The sequence below is a fragment of the Vigna unguiculata genome, chromosome 7 (genome assembly GCF_037176805.1).
Source record: "Vigna unguiculata cultivar grain cowpea cultivar isolate G323 ecotype 2 chromosome 7, ASM3717680v1, whole genome shotgun sequence".
Lineage (NCBI taxonomy): Eukaryota > Viridiplantae > Streptophyta > Magnoliopsida > Fabales > Fabaceae > Vigna > Vigna unguiculata.
The window spans coordinates 30420312-30442750 of record NC_140798.1 but is presented as its reverse complement, the minus strand read 5'-3'; the positions used below and the strand labels follow the sequence as shown (position 1 = coordinate 30442750).

General features: G+C 34.8%; 3 protein-coding genes across 4 annotated transcripts; 1 reads left to right on the top strand and 2 right to left on the bottom strand.

Annotated features, from left to right (window-relative positions):
* Positions 1-6289: 6289 nt before the first annotated feature.
* Positions 6290-8407, top strand: LOC114191600 (Late embryogenesis abundant protein (LEA) family protein). Its single transcript, XM_028080871.2, has 3 exons — positions 6290-6585; positions 6793-7012; positions 8002-8407. Exons 1-3 carry the CDS (start codon positions 6395-6397, stop codon positions 8215-8217), a joined length of 627 nt encoding a protein of 208 aa, XP_027936672.1. The 5' UTR covers positions 6290-6394; the 3' UTR covers positions 8218-8407.
* Positions 8408-9537: 1130 nt separating this feature from the next.
* On the bottom strand, positions 9538-15246 carry LOC114191599 (proteasome subunit alpha type-5-like). Its single transcript, XM_028080870.2, has 9 exons — positions 15065-15246; positions 14872-14953; positions 14674-14754; positions 14024-14137; positions 13847-13948; positions 13402-13460; positions 10780-10882; positions 9960-10025; positions 9538-9859 (listed from the first exon to the last, which is right to left on the bottom strand). The coding sequence occupies exons 1-9, from the start codon at positions 15076-15078 to the stop codon at positions 9767-9769; spliced, it is 714 nt and encodes a 237-aa protein (XP_027936671.1). The 5' UTR covers positions 15079-15246; the 3' UTR covers positions 9538-9766.
* Positions 15247-17576: 2330 nt separating this feature from the next.
* Positions 17577-21082, bottom strand: LOC114191781 (phospholipase A1 PLIP2, chloroplastic-like). 2 transcript variants are annotated; one of them, XM_028081172.2, is made up of 5 exons: positions 20299-21076; positions 19220-19717; positions 18951-19010; positions 18383-18799; positions 17577-18290 (listed from the first exon to the last, which is right to left on the bottom strand). In XM_028081172.2, exons 1-5 carry the CDS (start codon positions 20881-20883, stop codon positions 17712-17714), a joined length of 2139 nt encoding a protein of 712 aa, XP_027936973.2. In that variant the 5' UTR covers positions 20884-21076; the 3' UTR covers positions 17577-17711. The 2 variants fall into 2 exon arrangements, with proteins under 2 accessions (XP_027936973.2, XP_027936974.2); XM_028081173.2 differs by lacking the exon at positions 18951-19010 and having other exon boundaries at positions 20299-21082.
* Positions 21083-22439: the final 1357 nt, after the last annotated feature.

Below are 22439 nucleotides of genomic sequence, written 5' to 3'. Positions count from 1 at the left end.
AATACTTTCCAGTCAGATCTAAAAATCAAAATCAAAACATCTATTGATCAAATAGAAGTAAGCATTAAGAGCAGAACAATAATACCAATACTGAGTAAAACAGAAATGCTATATATAAATATCACCAGATTACATCCAAGTTCGAGTAGATTACATTCAATCCCAAAGGAGAAGATTAGCCACTCATGGTAGCCAACAAAATCCTATGAGCTAAGAAGAAGAAGAAGAAAATGAGAAACTGTGATGCTCCTGGTAACAGCTCTGCAGCACGGACGTGTTCTTCTCCCCAAATTCCAAGCTGAAAATCACTTTCTGATGCACGGAGAATATATACCCACGAAGTCTCGCTCAAGCTACCTAAGTCTCGCTTGAGCGAGACAACATTCTTCATCCTAAAGAAAGCCTCTCGCTTGGGCGAGATGTGCTGAAGCCAACATCTCGCTTAGGCGAGCAAGAGTACTTCAAGCTGAAGAAAGGATCTCGCTTAGGCGAAATTGGCAGCATCTGAGCTCGCCTGGGCGAGAATGGCGGCAAGAGAGGGTCTCCAGTTTCGCTTAAGCGAGAGTCTGCGTCGCTTAAGCGAGAATGGCGACAGTTGCTTTAGCTTAGGCGAGAATGCTTTGGTTTGAGCGACCTTGACAACATTCCTTCCCTATTTTCTCAGTTTCTTGCTTTCTCCTTCACTCTTCTTGAGTTCTCTTTAATCTTTCCTGAAAAACACACAAAATAGGATCAAATGATTTCTTTAAATCAAAACTTGGAAACATGTGATTGAAACTTAGATTTAGGGAGAATCAATATGAAATGAACATCCATTAAAAGCATAAGTGCCAGATTTTGTTATGAATCTTTATTGAATTTTGGCACTTATCAGGAGGTTGAAGACAACGAGGTTGAACAAGATTTATGGGGTATGTTTCTTTTTTTTTATTTATGATTGTTTGCAATTCCAATGTACCGAAATCAGAAAAAAAAAAGAACAAATTATATTAGGCCTCCAGTACAAAAAAAGAAGAAGTTAAAGTTAGTAGGCTAAAACGGATAGGGTTGTCCCGTTTTGCCACCCCTAATTTTGTGATAGCTGAGTTTCAAGTGCAAATGGTTGTCGGCGGAGAGGAGGAAAAAGAAGAAAGTTTCAATACAAATCGAAAGTCACTACTGGATTTGAGAATCTTTTTCGAATTGATCAGTCCAGTAGGATTTTACCGGATTACCCAATATGAAATAGGTTTCCAAATCTGATAGTGACTTCTGAATTAGGCAATCCAATTTGTATTAGATTTTTAGTTTCTTTGTATTTACTGATTTGTTGGTGGGGTTTGGTGTTATCATTTTAAGTTGTTTAAGGAGTAGGTTAAACTTAGTTTTTTTATGTTATAATTATTTTTTGTGTTAATTTTGAATCATGATGTTCATACAGAGAAATGGTTAGGACAAAAAGTGTTAGTTCTACCCATGTTGGAAGCAACAAAGATGCTACAAGATAAAGACCCATAACATTTGTTCATAGGAGGAACCATAGTGAAACTTTATATGTGAACTTTGTTGTTGCAACTGAGATGACTGGTGATAATGAATAACGTGAATAAGGGTTTCTTAGAGGCCCATCAGACACCTCTTTACTTCTATATGTTGATCACGTGGCTTTGAAACTTTGGGATAATGAGGTAAGTAGACAAAACTTATGTTCTTGTTAACTTGACGATGAATATGTGATTTATATAATATGTTAACACACATATGACGTGTAAGACTGAGGAAAGTTGAAACTATGGTCGCAAGTTAAATAAAGTAAGCATTTCTCATGCAAATCTTGAGGAATTTGTTTTGAATTTTGGGTTTGCCTTTGTGCGACATAAGTTATGAGGTGACAAATAGGGGATTATTATTTTCCTTTGTGGCATTACAAAAATTGTGTAAGTTGTGGCGTTTAATTTTGTACGTTGCGGCGTTTTTAAACGTCATTTTTTAGTCCCTGGCATTTTTTGAAAACGTTGTAATTTCTGCTGTCAAAAAGAATAATATGGCGTTTTGAAGTGAAACGCCTTAATAAACGTCATTTTATACATTATATAAAGTGACATTTTTTTAAAGGGGTAATCAATGACAGTTAAAAATGACGTTATTTACGTATTGTAAAACAAATCCATTGAAAATAGTGACACTTAAAAACGCTATAAATCACATCACAATATTTATATTTTATTATTATAAAATATTTTATAATAAAATATTTTATTATATTTATTTATTCACGCGTATTTTATAATTCAATATATTTTACTATTTATTATCACCCACCTTTATTTATAAGTTCATAATTCAATATTTTATTATTTATTATTATCCAACTATAATTATAATTTCATAATTCAATATTTTTTTCCTTAATAATCACAATCTAAATTATATAAAAATGATAAAACTCTAAACAAAATATATCAATATATAGATAAAAATGAACAAAAGAAGAAATTTCACTGATTGTTCAACAATTTCAAAGTGCGTAGGAGTTGAAATATTTAAGCATAAAATAGACAATATTAAAAGTCATTGTTAAATCGTAATACAAATCTACATTTAAACCTAATCCTAATCGGTTTTGCTTCCACCACTTGATTGTGCTACACCATTTGGAGACGGTGCACCACTTTGAAGATCCTGTGTATGCAATGAAAAAAAAAAATATAAGTATTTGAATAATTTTAAAATAGTAATGGAATAAGTTTAAGAAATTTTCTTGAAGCAATATAGGCAAGCACCGTTTGCATTTGGTTCATTTGGTTCTTGATAGTTGCAAGCTCACTTTACATCTTTACAACTTGTCTTCCGTATTTGATGAAGTTCCACTAGATGAAGCAAAGTTGATTCCACTTATTTTTGCAGTCGGACATTGCTGGAAAGCAAGTGTAGGACAAGCTCCAAATGAAAGTCCTCTAACCTGTCCTGAATATTCTTTTCCAAATATCACACCAAGAGGATCATTTGAAGATATATCTGATGCAGTTTCTAGATTTTTCAACACCAAATCATCAATTTTTTCTTGCATAAAAACGTGAAACATCATCATCATCTCCTAATTAATACATAGGGATGGGCATGGATTGGATTTTTAATGATCCAATCCTCATCCATTTTAGATCCAAATAATTGGATTAGATTTTCAACCCAAATCCATTTTTTCAGCAAAACAAGTTTGGATTTTTTTAAAATCCATATCCAAATATTTGGATTAACATTTAAATCTAATCCAAATATTTGGATCAAGTTCAAAATCCAGAATCCATTTTTTATAAAAGAAATTTAAATTGAATTTTCTAAAACTTATGTCTTTAAGGCCAACACCACTCAACCTGTCCGGGTCGTCGAGCTCACAAGGGCCATCGAGGTCTCGAGCTTGCTCAGTTCGTACAAGTTGTCGAGCACGACCTGCCTGAATCGTCAGGTCGGTCCGACCTAGCTCATCCAGGTCTTTGGGCCTGCCTGGCACCTTCTAGCATCGGGCCTGCCCGGTCCGTACGACTTTTCTGGCATAATTCGTCCGAGTCGTTGGGTCAACTTAGCCTGTCTAGGTCGTCGGGTCAACTCAACCTATCGGGATCGTCGGGCCTGCTCGGTCCATCAAGGACGTCGGTCACGACCCGTCCAAGTCATTGGGCCGACCCATCCCAACCCATTTGAGTCTTCTAGCCCGCTTGGCCTATTCAGGTCTTCGGAACCGCCTGACCCGTTCGGGTCATCAAGCCCACCTGGTCTGTTCAGGTCTTTGGGCCCACCTAGCCCATTCGGGTCATCGGGTCCGCTTGGCCCGTTCAGGTATTCGGGCCCGCCTGACCCGTTCGGATCATTGGGACCGCCTAACCCATTATGGTCTTCAGGCTCACTTGACTCGTTCGGGTCATCGGGCCTACATGGCCTGTTTAGGTCTTTGTGTCCGCTTGACTCGTTCGAGTCTTTGGGCCCACTTGGCTCATTTGGGTCTTTGGGCCCACCTGGCTCGTTCGGGTATTCAGGCCCGCCTGGTCCGTTTGGGTCATTACGTCCACTTGATTCATTCGAGTCTTCAAGCCCACCTGGCCCGTTCAGGTCATCGAGCTCACCCAACTTTTTCGAGGCGTTGGGCCCGATCAACTCGTTCGATTTGTCGGGCTCGCCTAGCCCGTTCATGTCTTTAGGCCTGCAAAGTATGTTCTGGTCGTCGGGCCCGTCCAACCCTTCAGGGTCGTCGGTCCTGCCCGGTCCGTAGAGGTCATCAAGCAAGGCCCGTCTGAGTAGGGATGACAACGGGACGGGGCAGGGACGAATTTCGCTATCCCATACCCATCCCCGTAAAAAAAATTCATCCCCATCCCCATTCCCAAACCCAACGGGTATCAAAGTTTTATCCCATCCCCGCCGGGTAACGGGTATAATCTCGTACCCATACCCGTACCCGTTTCCTTACTACTTTAATATAAATTTTAATTAATTTTTATAAAATAATAAAAAATTACGGTAAAGGAAATATAATATTATCAAATATTAAATATTAGGATGATAATTATTTTTTTGATATCAAATACTTTGAAATAAATTATAATTGTTTAAATTTTAGATTAGAATACCAAATAAAATTTTATGAGAACTAAAACATTTATTAAATTTGCAAACTGCAAACATTAATGAAACCTAGTTGATAAAATTAAAAAATATTTTTAAAAAAATTTAAAGGAAAACAATATTCAAATTAAAATATATTTTAAATGTTTGTTTACTTCAATTTTTTAAATTCTAATGAATCTCTTTTTTTATACACTAATAAAAATGATAATACATCACTTACTCAAAATGACGTAAATAACAAATAATAAACATAATAATAATAAAAATATTCATGACAATTACATTAAATTTTGATATTGTAGTAAATAAAAATTATTTATACAATTATAATGAAAAATTACAGTATAATTGATATAATGAGTTAGAAAATAAAAAATAATTAGATAAAATATACTGAAATAGTATTTTACATGATGAAAATAAATAACAAATAAAAATATTAAAAAATTAATAAATGTATGTCTTAGAAACAATTTGAGAAACTATTGAAAGAAATTGCACAAAGGAAAACGAATGTATAATTAAGGGTATGATAAGATGAAAAATACCTTAGACATCTAAGAACACTTTTCAAATATCAACATATATAATCAATGGTTGAAAAATAATTGTTTTAGCGAAATAAAAAAGTTCTTCAAATGAAACAAAAATTAATAAAAATAAGTAATTTTTTTTATATTACCTAGTAAATGAAAGGTTTATGCTATTAAACACTTAAATTGAGAGTATTAAACATACTCATGTGAAAAGAAAATATACAATAAATAAAAATATTCAAAAATAATAGAAATATTCAAATATGAGACATAAAAAAAAATTTTAATTGACATACATCATTTTAACATAATTACATAAATATTATGATAAGATGAAAAATATATTGGAAATGTGAATGAGTTTCATGACAAACCAAATAACTAGAAGAAATAAAAAATTGAAATATATATATATATATATGGTTACTTAATTAATTGTGAATATTTTAATAATTTAAACGATGATGGAGATATGACGGGGACGAGTATTATGGCGGGGATATGTACATCCCCGTAACTATCCCCATACCCAATTGAAAAAGTCGGGGATTCCCCGTACCCATACCCATACCCAGTCAATGCGGGGATTCCCCGTCAAAACGGGGACGGATCCGGGCAATACCCACGGGGGCGAATTTATTTGCCATCTTTACGTCTGAGTCTGAATTTAGCCTAGTCCATCTCAACCTTTAACCTAACCCAACTAAAAATTTAAATTGAAAATTTGGATTGGATTTTTTGGATTATCCATATTTGAAAATCTTGATTTATAGAATGAATATCTAATCTATAAGATATATAAAATGTAGATTAGATTGAGATCCAGATGCATTAAAATGGATTTTAAATGAATTGAGTTTTTAGTAAAATGAATTTTAAATGGATTGGATCAGAGCAAAAGTGGATTGGATCAAAAAATTAGATTTTTTGACCATCACTAATTCTAACAAAGGATGTGAGGGACGAAGGTAGTCTTGGAAAAAGAAAAGAAGACCGTTTAATTTTCACAAGGGCAAAAGAGAGACTTTAAAAGTTAGGGGTGCAGAAAGAAATGGCCACAAGGAAGTTAAGTAAACCGGATTTTAATTTCAACGGGCTGGTAGGTTGGTTTCAGTTTGGTAGGTAGAGAAAGATTTAATAGCATCTTTTATTGCTTCAACTTATAGACCACCTCGTTCAGTGTTCTGGTCCCTTGGTAGAAGCAGAACCACATTTACTGTTCACTTAATCACTCAATCACTTTCATCTTCTGCTGCATGGGTTGGCTTAGTCGGTTCATCACCGCCGTGGCTTTCTTAGCCGTCGGAGTCATATTTTCACCGGAGACTCTGGGTTCAAAATCACCCACTCTTTCCACCTACCTCAAACTCGCTCACCTCCTCAGCTTCTCCACCGCATTCGGCGCCGCTCTATGGGTCACCTTCATCGGCGGCATCATTATGTTTAAGTAAGCATTTTTTTATCACCCCTTTTCCTTTTCTCAATCATGCTTAAAAAATTGAGTTTGGGTCCAATTTCACCTTGGGAAGCTTGGGGCTTTTCTTATATACTTCATTTTGAGCGTGACTAGATGATTTGGGATCTCTGGCTATTTATGAATTCTTTGCTGTGGCTGTGAAAATTGGTTATGATTTTGTTGAATTTTGTGATTCAGAAACCTGCCGCGGCATCAGTTTGGGAACCTGCAGAGCAAGATGTTTCCGGCGTATTTCTCGATGGTGGGGGTGTGCTGCGCCGTATCGGTGGCTTCCTTTGGCTACCTTCACCCGTGGAAAACTTCCTCCACTACTGAGAGATACCAGCTTGGGTTTTTGCTCTCTTCCTTTGCGTTCAATCTTACCAACTTGTTTGTCTTCACACCTATGACCATCGAGGTAAAGAAAAACTTTATTGGCATGGCTTCATCTTTCTCACGAGTAAAACAAACAAGGTCTTTAAATGCTGTTCCCGATTTGTTACAATGGAAACTTAAAATGGCAGATTGAATGGTGTAAACTATCACTTGGACTATGTTTTTATAGTAAAGATCGAAGTGTTGGTCTGTGTATTTTTTACATGCATGCATAGCAAATTCAGTTTGCCAAAGTCAAGATGTAAAACCTTTAGTGTCAGTGGTTAAAGAAGTTTGATTTCATTTTAAGATCTTGTCAAGTTTGATATGTGTCTATAAATGAACTAGACTGAGGAGACATTTTGCAAAAGGAAACTAAGCATTTGTCGGAATGTTAATTGTACTAATGTTTAAGGGGATATGAGGTTGATGTGGTGGTAAAAGTGGAAGGAGGAAGGGATGGATTGTGAGAGAATTTTCACTGACAAAAGTTATTGTATTAACAACTAAAGTTTGTTCATTAAAAAAAATAAAAAGTGTGCTGAAATTTCAGTTGGCTTAAATGAAGGCCAACTAAATCAGTCAAATGTATGACTTATGTTCATCTAAATTTGATAAATTGGCTGCTGCTCTCTTACCATTCCCATTTTTTATTTAAAAGGGAAGATCTATAACTGAACTTAATTTATTGTCATTATGTTGAATCTGACTTCTATTATTATTATCATCATCAATATCAGTGCTGATTACAAGTTTTTTCTGTCTTTCTACACAAGGATTTTGGACATTCATATTTTGCTTTTATTTATTGAGCATTCTTCCGTGACACAAAATCATATTTTTTTATATAGTCATCAGTAAATTTTATAATTTGTAAAGGATTGTAATCTCTTATTTCTTGTACTGCTCGCACAGTATCTTCTAACGAATACCTGAGTCATGTCAACATTTTATGCTGTTAAGCTGCCAACATTCATTATACTATACTATTTGTTAGTTTATGAATCAGAGCATTTTGTTTTTCTGATGCAGATGATGAAGCAAAGGCATAAGGTGGAGAGAGAAAACAGTATAGGGGAGGAAGTTGGGTGGTCGAAAAATGTGGAAGTTGCTAAGTCAAACCCAAAACTTAAAGCCATGAATAAGAAATTTGGTATGATTCATGGATTATCCTCTCTTGCCAACATAATGTCTTTTGGGAGTCTAGCAGTACACTCTTGGTACTTGGCAGGAAAAATTGATCTTTGATTCAGTTTGTGCCTCCAATTCTATTCTATTTAAGGCAAATGAACTCCTTGAGAAGAACAATATAAGTGAGGATCCTAGTGTTCCCTTTATCTTGTTTTATTGTCAAGTAAAATAAGTCTAGGATGTCTGTATAATGGAAACATGATGCCTCCTCACATGAATAAAATCAGCAGTATCTGCTCCTTGTTCACTTTTTGTTGGTTACTTGAGAGGGTTTACAGCTTTACTCTTTGTTCAGAATAGGGGTGTGGAATGGATGGATTGGATAAATTTGAATTTAAATGTATGGATTCAAAATAAAACAATTAATCCATTTATATATGTTAAAAATGCACGTTCCCCCGAAAGAAAAGGATCGCCTCTTGTACCTCTGCACATGCTTCTCAAACACTACAAAAAAATAATCCTTGACAGGCTATACAAGTCTCTTCAATGGCTATTGTTTCAGATCAACGGCCTGCAGAGCTTGGTTGTGATGCATTGAAAACCCAGTTTTCCGAACCACCCTTCAATAAAGTACAACAACTATGTTTTTGGACTGTTAACGCTACTGTTACAAAAAACTAGTGTCCAAAACCAGACTGCTAGCGATTGAAAACATGTATCTATTTAAGGTGCACTTTTACTTTTGGATGATATAATTCATAAGTTTCTGTATTCTGATTTTCTTTTCCTTCTTCATGATGCAGCAGCTATGCATAGATTCTTTCATGCGACATGATTTCGTGTATGTTGAACTTTTCTTTTCCTTCATGACGCAGCAGCAACATGATTTCGTGTATGTTTAACAAACGAGACCACAGCGACATCGTCCCTGTGCATATACCCATCTCCTTTTCACAATGTTATTAGACATATTTCAAACGTTTTAAACCACGTCTACCTAAAAAAGTAGATATATAACTACCATCTTCAGGAATGAGATTGGACCAAGCACTACTAAAATTATACAATCACGTCAAAATTAATTATACTATACTTGAACTAACACGATGCTTATGACTGTTCATTAAGAATGATACCTATCTAAGTTAACAGAACGGTTAGGAAAAAAATGAACATAAAACAATAACCGATCCAGTTTACCTCTATTTATCTCGAGCATAATAATGTAAAAACATCTTCAAATTTCTTTTATCATAATTAGATTTCAATTTTAAAGAAATATTTGTATATGTAAATAATATTAAATAGTTTCTATTTTTTCACAATTAAACCCGATAGGATAATTTTTTGAACTATCTAACATCAAACCGTATTTAAGATGATATAATTGATCAAGCTGAGTAATTTTCTTCGACAACGACGACTAAAAAGCGGTTAAAAATAAATCTTAAAAAATTCTTTTAATAGCATATTTTTTAATTCGTTTTTCCTTCGCCTTGTAATCCTTCCTCTAGTTCTCAATTTCATCCTGAATGCAGCAAATAAGACACCAGAATCTCGTACAGCATACAACATGGCCACAAGTGTAGCACCAGATGTAGCATCATCCACGAAAAAGTTCCCGCATAATACTTAAAAATAAGGAAAAATCACGAAAAGAAGATCATAGACGACTTATCACAGCTTCCACCTCAGAGGGGGTATAAAGATGATATGTTGGAGCTACCCTGGCAATGTCAACGTTGTTGGGAGTGACCTAATATCAAAATACAAAAGAAAGGATTATAAATTTTGTTCCATCCCTTTCAGGGGTGGGGCGTCAATCAATTCGCATAAAAATGTAACAGGCAACGTACCTTTTCTTCCATGACTTGCTTCAAAATGGATAAAGCAATGGTTTCGGCTTCTTGAAGGGTTAGGTCCTACACAAAATAAAAGATTAACACCACATTGCATTGCTTTAATCCCATCTTAGAGCATCGTATGTTCAGCGTAATGTTGGAAAAATAATCACCTATTTAGAACATTCTGAGCTAAAAGACAAAAACAATTGAGAGACAATCTTTCAGAGCAACATTGGCAGTGCAAAGACAAAAACAATTGAGGAACGACTTGATAACGGCATTGCACCAACTTGACAATCAAATTATCAGAAAAAATGGCTAGTTTAACATTTTCCAAGATAATACACAGATGGTGAACAAGACATTTTGCTTCGTAGCAATGTCAGGAAAGGGAAAAAAAAGGGAGCAATGTAAACTGAATAGTTAGTTAACTTAAGTATACTTAATTACATGGTAAGCGAGGAATAAAATAGGATTAAATAAAAAAAATATACAATTCTGCATGTCACTGGCTTGGATTTGTTTTATTTTCTCAGTTAGTAAACTACAAATTAGGTAAATTTGGAAGGCAAAGTTAAAAGTTTTTTTGGTTCCAGATAAATGACAAATATTATTGGAATAGTATTACTTCTATTTATTCATTATCTAAAATGGAAGGTAATTATTGTTTACCATGTTTTCTTTCTACTCCACCTGTCCTGTCGAAGAGTGATGAGAATGAGGTCTCCTCATTTCTGTTTGTTTTCACTCTTTGTTCATTTACCCTAGTGAACTATGAGTTTACTATTATAAACATAAGGTTCAGAAACAATCAAGATTTAATTGTTGGTACCTTGTTGAATTGTTCCTGTAGAGAACTGTCTGCGCCTTCTGACCCAGAACCAATAGCTTTTCCATTGCATTGCCAAAACGTGCCAGATGGATCGGTGTAATATCTGATAATTGGAACATATCAATTCAGTAAGCATAAGTCCAAATTGAAAGAGTACTGGAAAAAAACCAGCAGCAATATAAAACTACATATTTCCTATGACAACAAAAAACAGAATATCATGATCTGCCTTAGTGTCTATGATATTCAAGAACACGAAATTGTTTACACTTTACAATTGAACAGTAAACCGTTCCCGGAAAGTGACCTACACGCTACCCCACAAATGTTTCCAACAGAAAAACTTGCTAGTTGTAACAATGAACGGCTTTCCATTCACAAGCTAAAGTACCAATACATATTGAGAGTTGAATTAGCAGGGCAAACGACTGAAACACAAAAAAATCATGCTACAAATCAACGGTAAGAGAAGGTAAAGGTACGCGTTGAATCTAAAATAATATTCTCTTTAAACCATAAAATAAGTGCAAAGAATGACAGGGTTTCTACTTCCTTTGAGAAAGGAAGACGAAATATAAAGTGCCGTCTTTAAGTTTTATTTAATTTTTTTAACATGTTTGAGTAAACCTAAACCAAAAGCTTTTTCAGAAAATGTAGAATCTAAAAAAGGCCAGGTTTTATGTTACTCAGAGAAACTGTAATAAATAGCTTATAAAACAAACTCTAGAAAAACTTACATTTATCACAATCTTATATCACTTTGTTAAGCTGAAACAAACAGTCAAACAGTAAAAAGAAAGGCTTTAAGTGAGAAAAGTAGAGGACTTGTCCTCATGTGGGGAAAAGGAGAGAAATGGAATTCTTGAAGCAAACTATAAAATATATCGTGCAGTAAGACAAAGATAACTAGTATTTTGCTCAGAAGTCCAACTATCAATCGTGAAACTTACACCTTGATTTGAATGACTAACCAAATCTTTCAACTTATGGTTTTCATTAAGCTAAATACGCCAGCAATCCCTAACAATCAAAGTCCTTCCCGAAATTGGAAAGTTAGGTTGTAAGATACTCATAAAACAACGGAATCCCTCTCCCTCAGCGAACTTAAAAGGCCACTCATCCACAATGATCATACTAGCAAGTGTTTGTCTGCATGCATCAACATCAAAACCTGGTTAGAACAATACTACTTTCTTTCCCACCTTTTTTTCATTTTTTTTTGGAAAAATAAGGGTTTGTTGAGAAGGATCAAGTTTCTCATTGGGAAACTTTTTGTATTTATGCAACAAATGGCATAATCCTTACTACCCAATGATAGATTTGGAAGAGTTTATAAAAGGAGGGAAAAGAGGAATACCTGAATATAACAGTTAAAACCTCTGCAGTTGTATTTCTTTGTTAACTGACTATTAAATAGTCAGGGGTTGGGAGGAAATGGGGGAGTTGACTGTATTCTAGGAACTAAGGGGTTGTGGGAGATTAAAGGACTTCTCGAAAGTCCTTCAGTGTCAAATGCTTTACTGTTTTCTACCACTTTGGCAGAAACAGTGCTGTTATCAATAAAAGGTTGTCAAGAACTTGACTTGTTTGTTCTGTAATACGGATTGAACCTATCACCCAATTACATTTAGATTTAGAGGTCCCATCAATTCTTGAAAAATGATCCCAACACCAAGATGTAGCCTACAAGGTCTTTTGATGTCTGAATCTCCGGCATCATTATTAGATGTTGGTTCTTCTACAGTTTTTCTTTTACTTTCATCTCCCTCAATGCATCCTTCTTTATTCAAATCTTCACGTTCCTCCACATTCGTTGGTTCATTTGAAGCTTTGTAAGATTGAGTATTTATATTGAAATGTATAACTTACAATAATAATAATAATACTATTCTAAAGGTATATTTCAGTTCGATTTGGGCCAGTTCTGAACATCTAAACTGCAAACCGAACCACATGGTTCTTTTTTGAAAAAAATTTAAAACAATCCAAAAGTTTTCATTTTTTTCATTTATCAAATTTGGGTCAGCTATTGTTTTCTGTTTTCTTTTATCGATTTGTTTCTGAACACACCCTAATATGTAGACACAACCCTCACCTAGCAAATTAGTTTTTTGAAGTTAACTTAGGCATGCATCGACTTTTTAAGATAGTATCAAAGTTTATCCTAACAAAGGTTGTTGGGTCTCTTGTATTATATCACCAGCTATTAGACGGTTAACAAAAACAGATACAAAGTCTCATAATCAATATGTCTAGTCTTTGGTGTAATGACGAACGTTAAAGATCCAACATCATCGATAACAGATATAATTTAATAATAATATATATGTGGATACAAACCTTATCTTGTATGTCAGTTTTGTGAGATTGAGTTAAGCAAAAATCCCCTTCTTAAGAAAATAAATTTTGTGCAAAGTTCCTTTCTTTGCAATTCCACTAATCCCCAAAAAAATAAATAATAAAATATGAACAATGACAAATTGAAAACAATCACTGATATTATTCAGGACAAACAAACATTTAATGTAATCACTGACTAAACACAGAAAAATGAACCAAAAGAATAACTCCATTACACTACATACAACAAGCCATTGCATAATAGGCAAAATAAACACTTACAAGCTAGGTCCATTCTCGTCATGGCCAGCAATGAGGAGAGATACTCCAAATGGTCGAGACTGTCAAAGAGAAAAAGAAATGGCATGTTAGAATACATGCAAGATGATCCACTGCAACAGGAACATACTGATTTAGTATTGTGTACAAAAGATAAGTGCTTGTTGGCATATGCTACTGAATCAAACTGCAATAGAAATTGCACATTTAATTATAAATGGCAAACATTCAATAGTTGACGCATAAAAGGATTTCTGCGCATAGAAAAATTGGTTAGGTATCTAACACTTGCTTATATCTCCAATCAACCTCTGTCAAATGCAATATATAAGGCATCTATACATCTAGAGTATACATAAACAAGAAGCAAAGAAAAGCTCATAAATTAATTTTCCTAATCAGAAGCATAAAAAATAGAAATTAATATCAAAGCTGAGAAGCTCCTTACCATGGATTCTTCATCACCTTCACCAAAACGCAAGGCAAGGTCACAAAGAGCTTGAGTGGTGGATTCAACAGTCATTGGTTCACCGTAGGAGAACCTATGATTCTGTGAACAATAAACCAAAATATATAAATCATTAGCTAATTAACTAACTAATATATGCTACAAGGTTAAAAATACCTGAGTTTCAACCCGCGCATGCTCAACAAGTGTTCGAGCATCAGCAATCAATCCACTCATAGCACAACCTATGTGGTCATCAATTTCCATAATTTTCTCAACACTACTAGGCTCCTGAAAGAGAATTTCTTGCAAGCAATAAATGATAGTGCAAAGCAAAAGTGACAACTACAAGATAATTATGTCTCTATCTCAAATAAAATCCATATAAACTAACTGCAGCTACAATATAAGTAGAGACCAGAGGTTTATCATGTGCAGAACATAAAAGTATATCTTGTAAGCGGTCATCAACTCCTCCTCCCCCCGCTCCCCCTCAAAAAAAGAAAAGGATCCCTTTTCAACCCAAAAATGAAGAATACAGGGATAAAACAATAATTACGGTAGACATCGTTATTTTACAAAATATATGAATATATTCTCATGTTGTATCTAAAATTAGCATCAACAACCAAGATTCAGAAGTACAACCAAAAGCAAACAGCTTAACCCCAAAAATACAATTTATGTCAAGCACATTTATGTGTTTCTTACTTAATTCCATGATATATAAGTATGGTAGTTAATAACTAATAGCACGTTTATGCATAAAAATGTCAGAGTAAGATCATAAAATGCCAGTAACATAAATAAAAGGTTAATAAACGAACCAGCAGAGGTGAAGTGATGCGCTTTTCAACAGCAAGGACAACACCCTCTTTCGTCTTCAGCCCAATTGCAGTCGATCCAAGCTGCAATCCAATATAAACCCATTTACAAACAATAAGAACAACTGTAAACTCTTTTTTTGTCACAGACGGACAAAAAATGACGGAATATATATATATATGGGGGGTGAAGCGACAAACCTTGATTGCTTCAATTGCATATTCAACCTGAAACAAACGGCCTTCGGGAGAAAAGGTGTTGACTCCTCGGTCATACTCGGTCCTATGTCATTCACGCAAAAACAGTTAAACAAACAGAAAAAAACCTAATGCGTTTCGTCATTGAATGAAGAAAAATTGAAAAGCAATTTTTCCGCAAAAGTGGGGTATTCACCTTGTGAGAAACATCTTCAGAATTCAGAAGAAGGAACTAAACAGACGAGTGGAGATTGAAGTTTTTTGTTTGGGTCGCCAGATTTCGAAAGGAACTTGATTTACTTGCTCACTCGCTCCTCACTGAGCTTAATTACCTTGCTCAAGACGCTCCAAAATTCTCTTGTTCTTTTTTTTTTTTGATCTTGGAGGATGGAGGACGAGATCGTGAAATCCAAGAGGATATGGGCTCATCTGGTCCATACACAATTCAGCCTGGCCCATACAAATTGGGTTCCCTTATTCGGCGATTCGCTAAAGGTTTTTGTTCCTGAAGCTCTCTATATGTTTTTTTCTGCATCCTATATTAAAAAAAAAAAAGACTTTTTTATTTTTTTATTGTGTAATTTAAAAATTAAAATAATTTTAATTATACAATTCAAAAATAAAAAATATTTTTGAATTAAAATTACAAATTATTTTTTTCTCAAAAAAATAAATCGAAAGTCATTGTCAACTTCAGATTCTACAATCCATAAAGAACATAGTAAAAAGAAAATTAATATGTAATTTTTCAAGTATATATATAATTTATAGAATAATTAATGTTAAAAAATTTAGTATCACTTACTCCACTTGAAAGAAATTTTCAAAATTAAAGCTAAAAAATACTTATTTAAAAGGACTATAAATGTTTCAATAAAGGTTAAACAGATTGACAATATTATCTATTAAAAAATAAATATTAAATAAAATTAACTACAATAATTTAAGAGCTAATTTTATATAAAAAAACTCAAAAAATAATTTTAAATAAATAGAATTGTGATACAATTTAACAAATTATTTTTTTAGTAAATTGATAAGACTTATTTTATTCGTCATAAATCATTGAGCCGCACCCCACGTAACCGTTTTACACGTTTATTCCATTAAATAATATCTCTAATACCAAAAAATTATATAAATGTTTAATGCAACAATAGATGTTTCATAAATTCATAGTCTCATCCTTTTTTTCTTTTTAAACTTTTCCTAGTGAACCTCTGGTCTGTTTAATCTTCAAACTATTTTTTCACAGCGTTAATCTTGTGTTTGTTTGATTGTAATTAGTGAAGAAAATAACGGAAAGGAATAAAATATGACTAGAATACAGACATCATGTATGAAGCCCAAAATGCTTTGTTGCATTTGATGCATAACAAAATAAAGCTACGTACTGAATTTTAAGTTTAGTTTTTCAGAGTTTAATCTAATTCGCTTTAAAAAGAAAAGTTTAATTTAATTCAAATATAATGCGTAAAAGAATTTCTATTGTCAAAAAAATATACACAGTACTCCGAATATTGTTATATAAATTAACACGTTAATGTAAACTTAAATGAAAAGATCTTTATAATGGTGCAATGAATTATGTAGATAGGCAGCTATGGATAACGGAGCCGTGAAATCATGAAGACTTTGAATCTTTACAACTACTTGATTGACCCAGGAATAAAATATCCAACCGTCATCCATATTTAAGGATCCTAACTACTAATAACGAGTGCGTAGTGACCCACCATCCGCATCAGTCAACAGGAACAAGAAAAAATGTCGAATGTCACTCATGATATTTACTTATCCACCATGCTCTTGACTTGCGAGTTATCTTATAAAGAGTTTCATCGGTTAATTTAATTTCTCTCGACCTTCTATTGGGAGTTATATTTTATTTTTGTAACCCAAATCAAATATTTTTTGCTGGCTTGGTACCAGAAGAAAATGATGAGAAGGAGAATGGTTTTGTTTAACCATATCCAAATCGACGTGTAGTCGAGTAATGATGCTGCCAAAAGCGCCAGCATTTGGAAAAATTGAGGTCCAAGATGTATAATAGCGACTCGATTTTGCTTTGTTGGATGGATAGACAACGGAGCCACTTGGATGAGTGGTGTGGACTATTACGTTTTTGTTTGTGAGTGAAAAACACCAGCCGTATAATGCAGACTTGAACTTGTTGAGTAGACGAAAGAATCTGGTTCCAAATTTTGTCGGCTATTTTTGGTCTGGCATGTGAATCTGCATGTGCTTAAAACGAGACATCAAAAGGAAACAACAGAATCTGACTAATTTTCATGAATTGCCACTGTCTTTCCTTGTCTACCTATCTTGCAAAGCAACCACTTCATCTTTCACTTTTTCAAGTAACAACTACTTGCAATTTTAGAATACGCGGGTAACACGAGTAATTAATTTCTTGCCAACACGTTGTAGCTTGATTAACTAACACGTTGATCGATGAGGATTCAGCTAATGTTGGTCCACCAATGACGTCTTGAAAGGGCGAAGCAAACCAATTTTTTACTTCACTCGATTGCGACTACCGGCAGAATTGGAACAATATTTATGCAAGTCTTACCTATTTTTTTGTTAGCCCAACCAAACAATCAAGAAGACCCGTTCCATAAAATTGCTTAAGTTGAAAACAAAAACAATTAAAATTTTCTAAATATTAATTAATCTTTCGGTGATATTCTTCCACAAGCAAGGACTGATAAGAACGTATGATTTAAATTTTGAAATCAATGAATAAAGAATCATCTAATGTGTGTAATGATGTGCCACTAAGCATGTCCCTCGCCCTATACAATTGTCCCCCATGATTAATAATGAATCATATTAATAATTCATTTAAGGCTAATTAGGCTGTATGTTCCCAAGAGTAACAAGCGAGCAGGGAACAAGAACAGCACAAACAAATGAATATGCTGGGATGTAACAAGCCTCTTGAACCTTTTCAGGGACTGTCTCCCTGTTTGTATCATGCCAGAGAAGGGTGACTGGCGTTGGCCTACGTTGATTGATATCATGGACCTTCCAGCACCAATGCTGGTATCCATTCCACGTGCTAACACAAGAGGCCACCACACCTTCCGTCGTTGCTCCCTCTTGACCTTACGGATCTGGTTAAGTTCCTGGCGAATCACAGTTCTCACACACTTTAAGTAGGAGTTCATGTCATGATCTCTTTGGATACTTCCTCCGGATCCATAAGCAGAACGGTCACTTAATATCTCAAGTGGGTGGGGTGAGTTCAAGAACACCGTCTGAGCAGCTCGGAGCTGCTTGTCTGTGTCCTTGGATTCTGACAAAGGGCAACACAAAAGATATAGACCACTGCCTGAAGGCAGGAGATGATGGCTTGGTGAAAATTTCTCATCTGGCTGCAGAATCAGTAGATTACCCATTGGTGTATATAGTACCTTCTGCAGCAAACATTCACAAACAAGTTCGTCAGATTTCAAATTAAACAAATTTCTTTATCTACATTAGAATACTTGGATAACCAGAACTTTACCTGTTTATTGAGACAAGGATGACTACGGAAGTTCCCATTGACAGCCTTCAACAGTTCTGCAACGTGGTTAGGGTAATTGCAAGAAAATGCTCGAGGAACAATGTCTCTGTGCATTGTAATTGCTTGAACATGACTCCTAGGCAAACCTAATTTTTCTAGCAGACTATCCCCACCACACATGATGGATGGAGAACCAAATGTTACCACGGGAAGTAGAGAGGACACGGGCACTTCCTGCCTAATCAACAGCATGAGATTTACTAGTAATGCCAGGCTTCCACCAAGAGAATGCCCAGTGAAACGAAAAGTTGCACGAGAACCTCGAGATTTTAGATGAGCATGTACTTCTGGCAACATCTGCTCATACATCCCTTTAGCAGCCTCGTATATACCTCTGTGCACAAGAACGTCTAACCCCTGGGGAAAAAAAGCACAATATTATGTCAATTTTAGGATAGATAGTTGGTAGCAGGCATTAACAAAGATTCAAAAGTATTTATTTATAACCATTAAAAAATGAAAATCTCCTTTAACAAGCAGAATGACAGTCAGCAATATTGACAATTACCTCAAATTTAATCGGTTCAAAAAGCAGGTTTGCTTGCCAAGATGCCATTGTCTCTGAACCCTACATGTTTATTGAAAATAAAATAGTGAGAAAGATTGACAGGGAATTTCGAATACTCTAAATTATAATCTGCTATATATCATGCAGATAAATAATGGGAACCACAATAATAATTATTTTATCATATTTGAGCTCATAAATTCTCCCAAATTACTGAAAACTTTCAAACTACAACCAAAAAGTACAATTGTAGAGGAAAAATTTCCTACCTGAATAACAAAGAATCTTGCACCACTCTCGTCATCATCACAGACAAACCATTCACAAGGTGATGAATGTGCAGAGTTTAAATCATCAGCGACAGCCTGCTTTACTTCCTCCTTTGCCGCAACCACTGCTGTCACTGAATCGGTTGTGGCCATCAAAGATGACACCTCTGAGTTTATTAAGTTACTGTCTAGGCTCTCATTGCTTCCATCAAGTGAAGCTTCACCAGTCACTGCATTTGAGGATTTGAATGGAAATATGCTCCTAGTCTGAGAATGCAGATATGTGGCAGCAGAGGCGGCAATGTTATAAGCAGCAGTTGCACTTATGTTGTACCCACTGTGCTTCGGATCCTCTCTTTTTCCTTCTTCTTTTTCCTCTTCTTCCTTCTCGTCAGTTTCAACTTTCTGGGTATCTTTTTCAGCTATTGCTGCCAATTCCTTCTTCTCTATTGATGAAGTTACAAGGCGCAAACCATAATGTTTTAAGAGTTTCCCGGGCTATATTTTCAAAGCCAAAATATAAATTAGTGTTCTATATTCATTTTGTGGAAAATCAAAGTCCTAGAGTTATCAATCAATTCCAGAACATGCTATTTTAATAATGAAAAAAAAAACAATAACAGAGCTTTACGGATAAATGTTCTAGTTAGAGTTATAAAATGATATTTAGACTTAGGTAAATGGTAAAATAACACAGTCCCAATCTACATCTCTCCTCGCAGAACCATACGGCCAACAACAATGATCAATCAGATGACACAAATAGAGTAGTCCATAGCTAAATGAAACGTGTATCGTAACTATGCACTTCCATTCCAGATGACTGCTTCATGCAGTTTAAAATTAAACCTTCCACGAGGTTTTTGAAAAGTTAGAGAAATCATAACACAAAAAAATCTTCAAGCGAGAAAAGCGTGCTAGATCCAGATCAGATAGATCTGAGGTACAAAAATCTATGAATCACTCAAAACAATCAAAAAACAGAAACAAAAACTAAAAGAAGTATGAAAGAGACCTAAAACCTACGATTTACCAAAATTAAAAACAGAACACAAAAAGAATGATCTAAAGCCTCGCACCTTGATTTTCGGTATATCGTAAGCCAAGTTCCCCAAGTGTGACATCTGAGCATACAACCTAGCTTCGGCTAACGATACCCTTCGGAGCATTCTGGAAAAGGAGCCTCTATCGAATTCAGCCTCTTCTGCGTCACCGTATCCGTCATCTTCCCCAACTCCGCAAGCATCGCATTCACACAGTTCCTCCCCGTCGTAATTGCATTGAGTCTGATCATTAACCGCGACCTCCTCTTCATCGCGCTGTTTCCCCTCCCACACGGACTTCACGCGCAAAATCTTCAAAACCCAGTTTCCGCGTTCCGTTCCGTCACCCTCGCCGTCATCCCTAACGGTCTTCGCTTCCGCGTTATCCGCCAAAACGGCGTCGTCAAGGGCGAGCCCTTTGTGCTTGCTGTTGTTCCCCCGATGCCAGAGAGATTCCAAAGGATACCGAAAGGAAAACCTCGAAAACAACGACCTTTGCGGCGGTTTATCCCCAGCGGAACGCCCCACCGTGCTCACCTGAGAAGGATTGGCACGTGCGTCCAGCGACCCACCAATAGAGATCGTGGGAAGCATCCCAGATTTTAAACACACAGCCTCCATTCCTTTCTGGAAACACAAACACACAATGTTCACAACAACGACGATTTCTTCTCTGTATTTATTTATTTTTTTCTTCAACTTCAAACGTTATGCAGTTTGCTTAATGCTTCACTGTTGTTTATTGTTCTTGAAATCGCGAGAAAGAGAGGCCCAAAGGAATAGGAGGGAGCATTTAAAGAAGGCAGAGGAGAAAAAGGCGCAAATAATATAAAAAATAAAAAAATAAAAACAGGTGACCAAACTTCTCACAATTAAACTTGGTTACGTGATGAGGGCTGAAACGACAACGTATCTTGGTCTTGATAGACAAATTAGTATTCTCTGGAGGCGACGGCGTCGTTTCAGAAGGAAGGGGTTTCGCGTTTGGTTTGGGAACTGCGCTGTGTGTTTGGCAAGTTCGCAGAAAAAGCGCGTGAATCTCTGACAGCTCCAAACTTTTAGATCAAAGTGCCACGTCACACGTGTTGATGCGGTGCACGCGTACATATCCGGTGACGTGTCGGTAAATCATGGAAAACTTTGCTTCCCATGGGTTGTGTTCTGGAGGATTGTACTGTGCGTCACGGGTATTATCGGTTGCTACTAAACGCCACACCATACCACGCCCGTCACATTAACATTCTCCTTTTTCAAAACGCATATTTTCAACGATGATAATCTACAAGTCAATTTTCATTTTAGCATCTCTTTTATTTTGATTAGATATCCGATCTTTCCAGAAAATGTTTTTTTTCTTCACATTTTAATTGTCTTCTGCTTAAGTTAAATTATTTGAAATTTTTACAGTAATAAATAAATCATGTCCACTATAAAATTTAATCACGATGATAGGATAAAATTATATGAAAATTTCGTAAAAAGTATTTAATATTTTATATTGATATATATAGAGAGAGAAAAACGGTCTTATTATATTTATATTTTTTTTATACCTGAAACGATTTTCTTTTCATCTAAAAGCAATTCTATTTAAAAATTTGAAAAAAAAAACACTTAAGTATCTTTATTAACAATATAAAAATAATACTGTTAAAACGTCTCTTAAAAACAATAAAAAAACATTGAATTTTGTTGATTGTGAATGTTAATTAAATTATGATTTTGATAATTATTAATTCAGTTTTATTTTATTTATAGAACGTCTATAAATATTATATATCTACAATTAATAATTGATTTGATATAAAATAAGAGTTAAACATAATTAAATAATAAAATAATTATATTTTAATGTTATTAAAAATTAAAATATAATTGACGTAAATTCTAAAAGACATTTTTATTTTTATAAAATCTGTTATATAAATTTATATTATTTTAATTAATAAAATTAAATATTTCAATTTTGAATATAAAAATATAAAAATTAAATATCATTAATTGTACCTAAACGATGCATTTAGAATACTGGTATTTTCCTAGTTAAATAAGTGCCATAAATATCATATTTGTTTTTCTCGTAAACAGTGATCACTATCGCTTGATAAAAACATAAGCTAATAAATGTTAAACAATGCATAAATAGTGGTAATAATTGATTGCTATTGAAATTAGTA

Bases quoted from the DNA above. Each gene is read 5' to 3' on its own strand.
- LOC114191599 (XM_028080870.2), bottom strand. The intron at 14,138-14,673 runs GTTCGTTTATTA...ATTCTCTTTCAG, and splicing joins GCATCACTTCACCTCTGCTG to GAGCCTAGTAGTGTTGAGAA. The intron at 13,949-14,023 runs GTATTTTTAACC...TATTGTTCACAG, and splicing joins ATGCGCGGGTTGAAACTCAG to AATCATAGGTTCTCCTACGG.
- LOC114191781 (XM_028081172.2), bottom strand. From the start codon at position 20,883: ATGGAGGCTGTGTGTTTAAAATCTGGGATGCTTCCCACGATCTCTATT. The intron at 19,718-20,298 runs GTGCGAGGCTTT...TTGAAAATATAG, and splicing joins ACGATATACCGAAAATCAAG to CCCGGGAAACTCTTAAAACA. The intron at 18,800-18,950 runs GTAATTGTCAAT...TTTTTTCCCCAG, and splicing joins TTGAACCGATTAAATTTGAG to GGGTTAGACGTTCTTGTGCA.
- LOC114191600 (XM_028080871.2), top strand. From the start codon at position 6,395: ATGGGTTGGCTTAGTCGGTTCATCACCGCCGTGGCTTTCTTAGCCGTC. The intron at 6,586-6,792 runs GTAAGCATTTTT...TTTGTGATTCAG, and splicing joins GGCGGCATCATTATGTTTAA to AAACCTGCCGCGGCATCAGT. The intron at 7,013-8,001 runs GTAAAGAAAAAC...TTTCTGATGCAG, and splicing joins TCACACCTATGACCATCGAG to ATGATGAAGCAAAGGCATAA.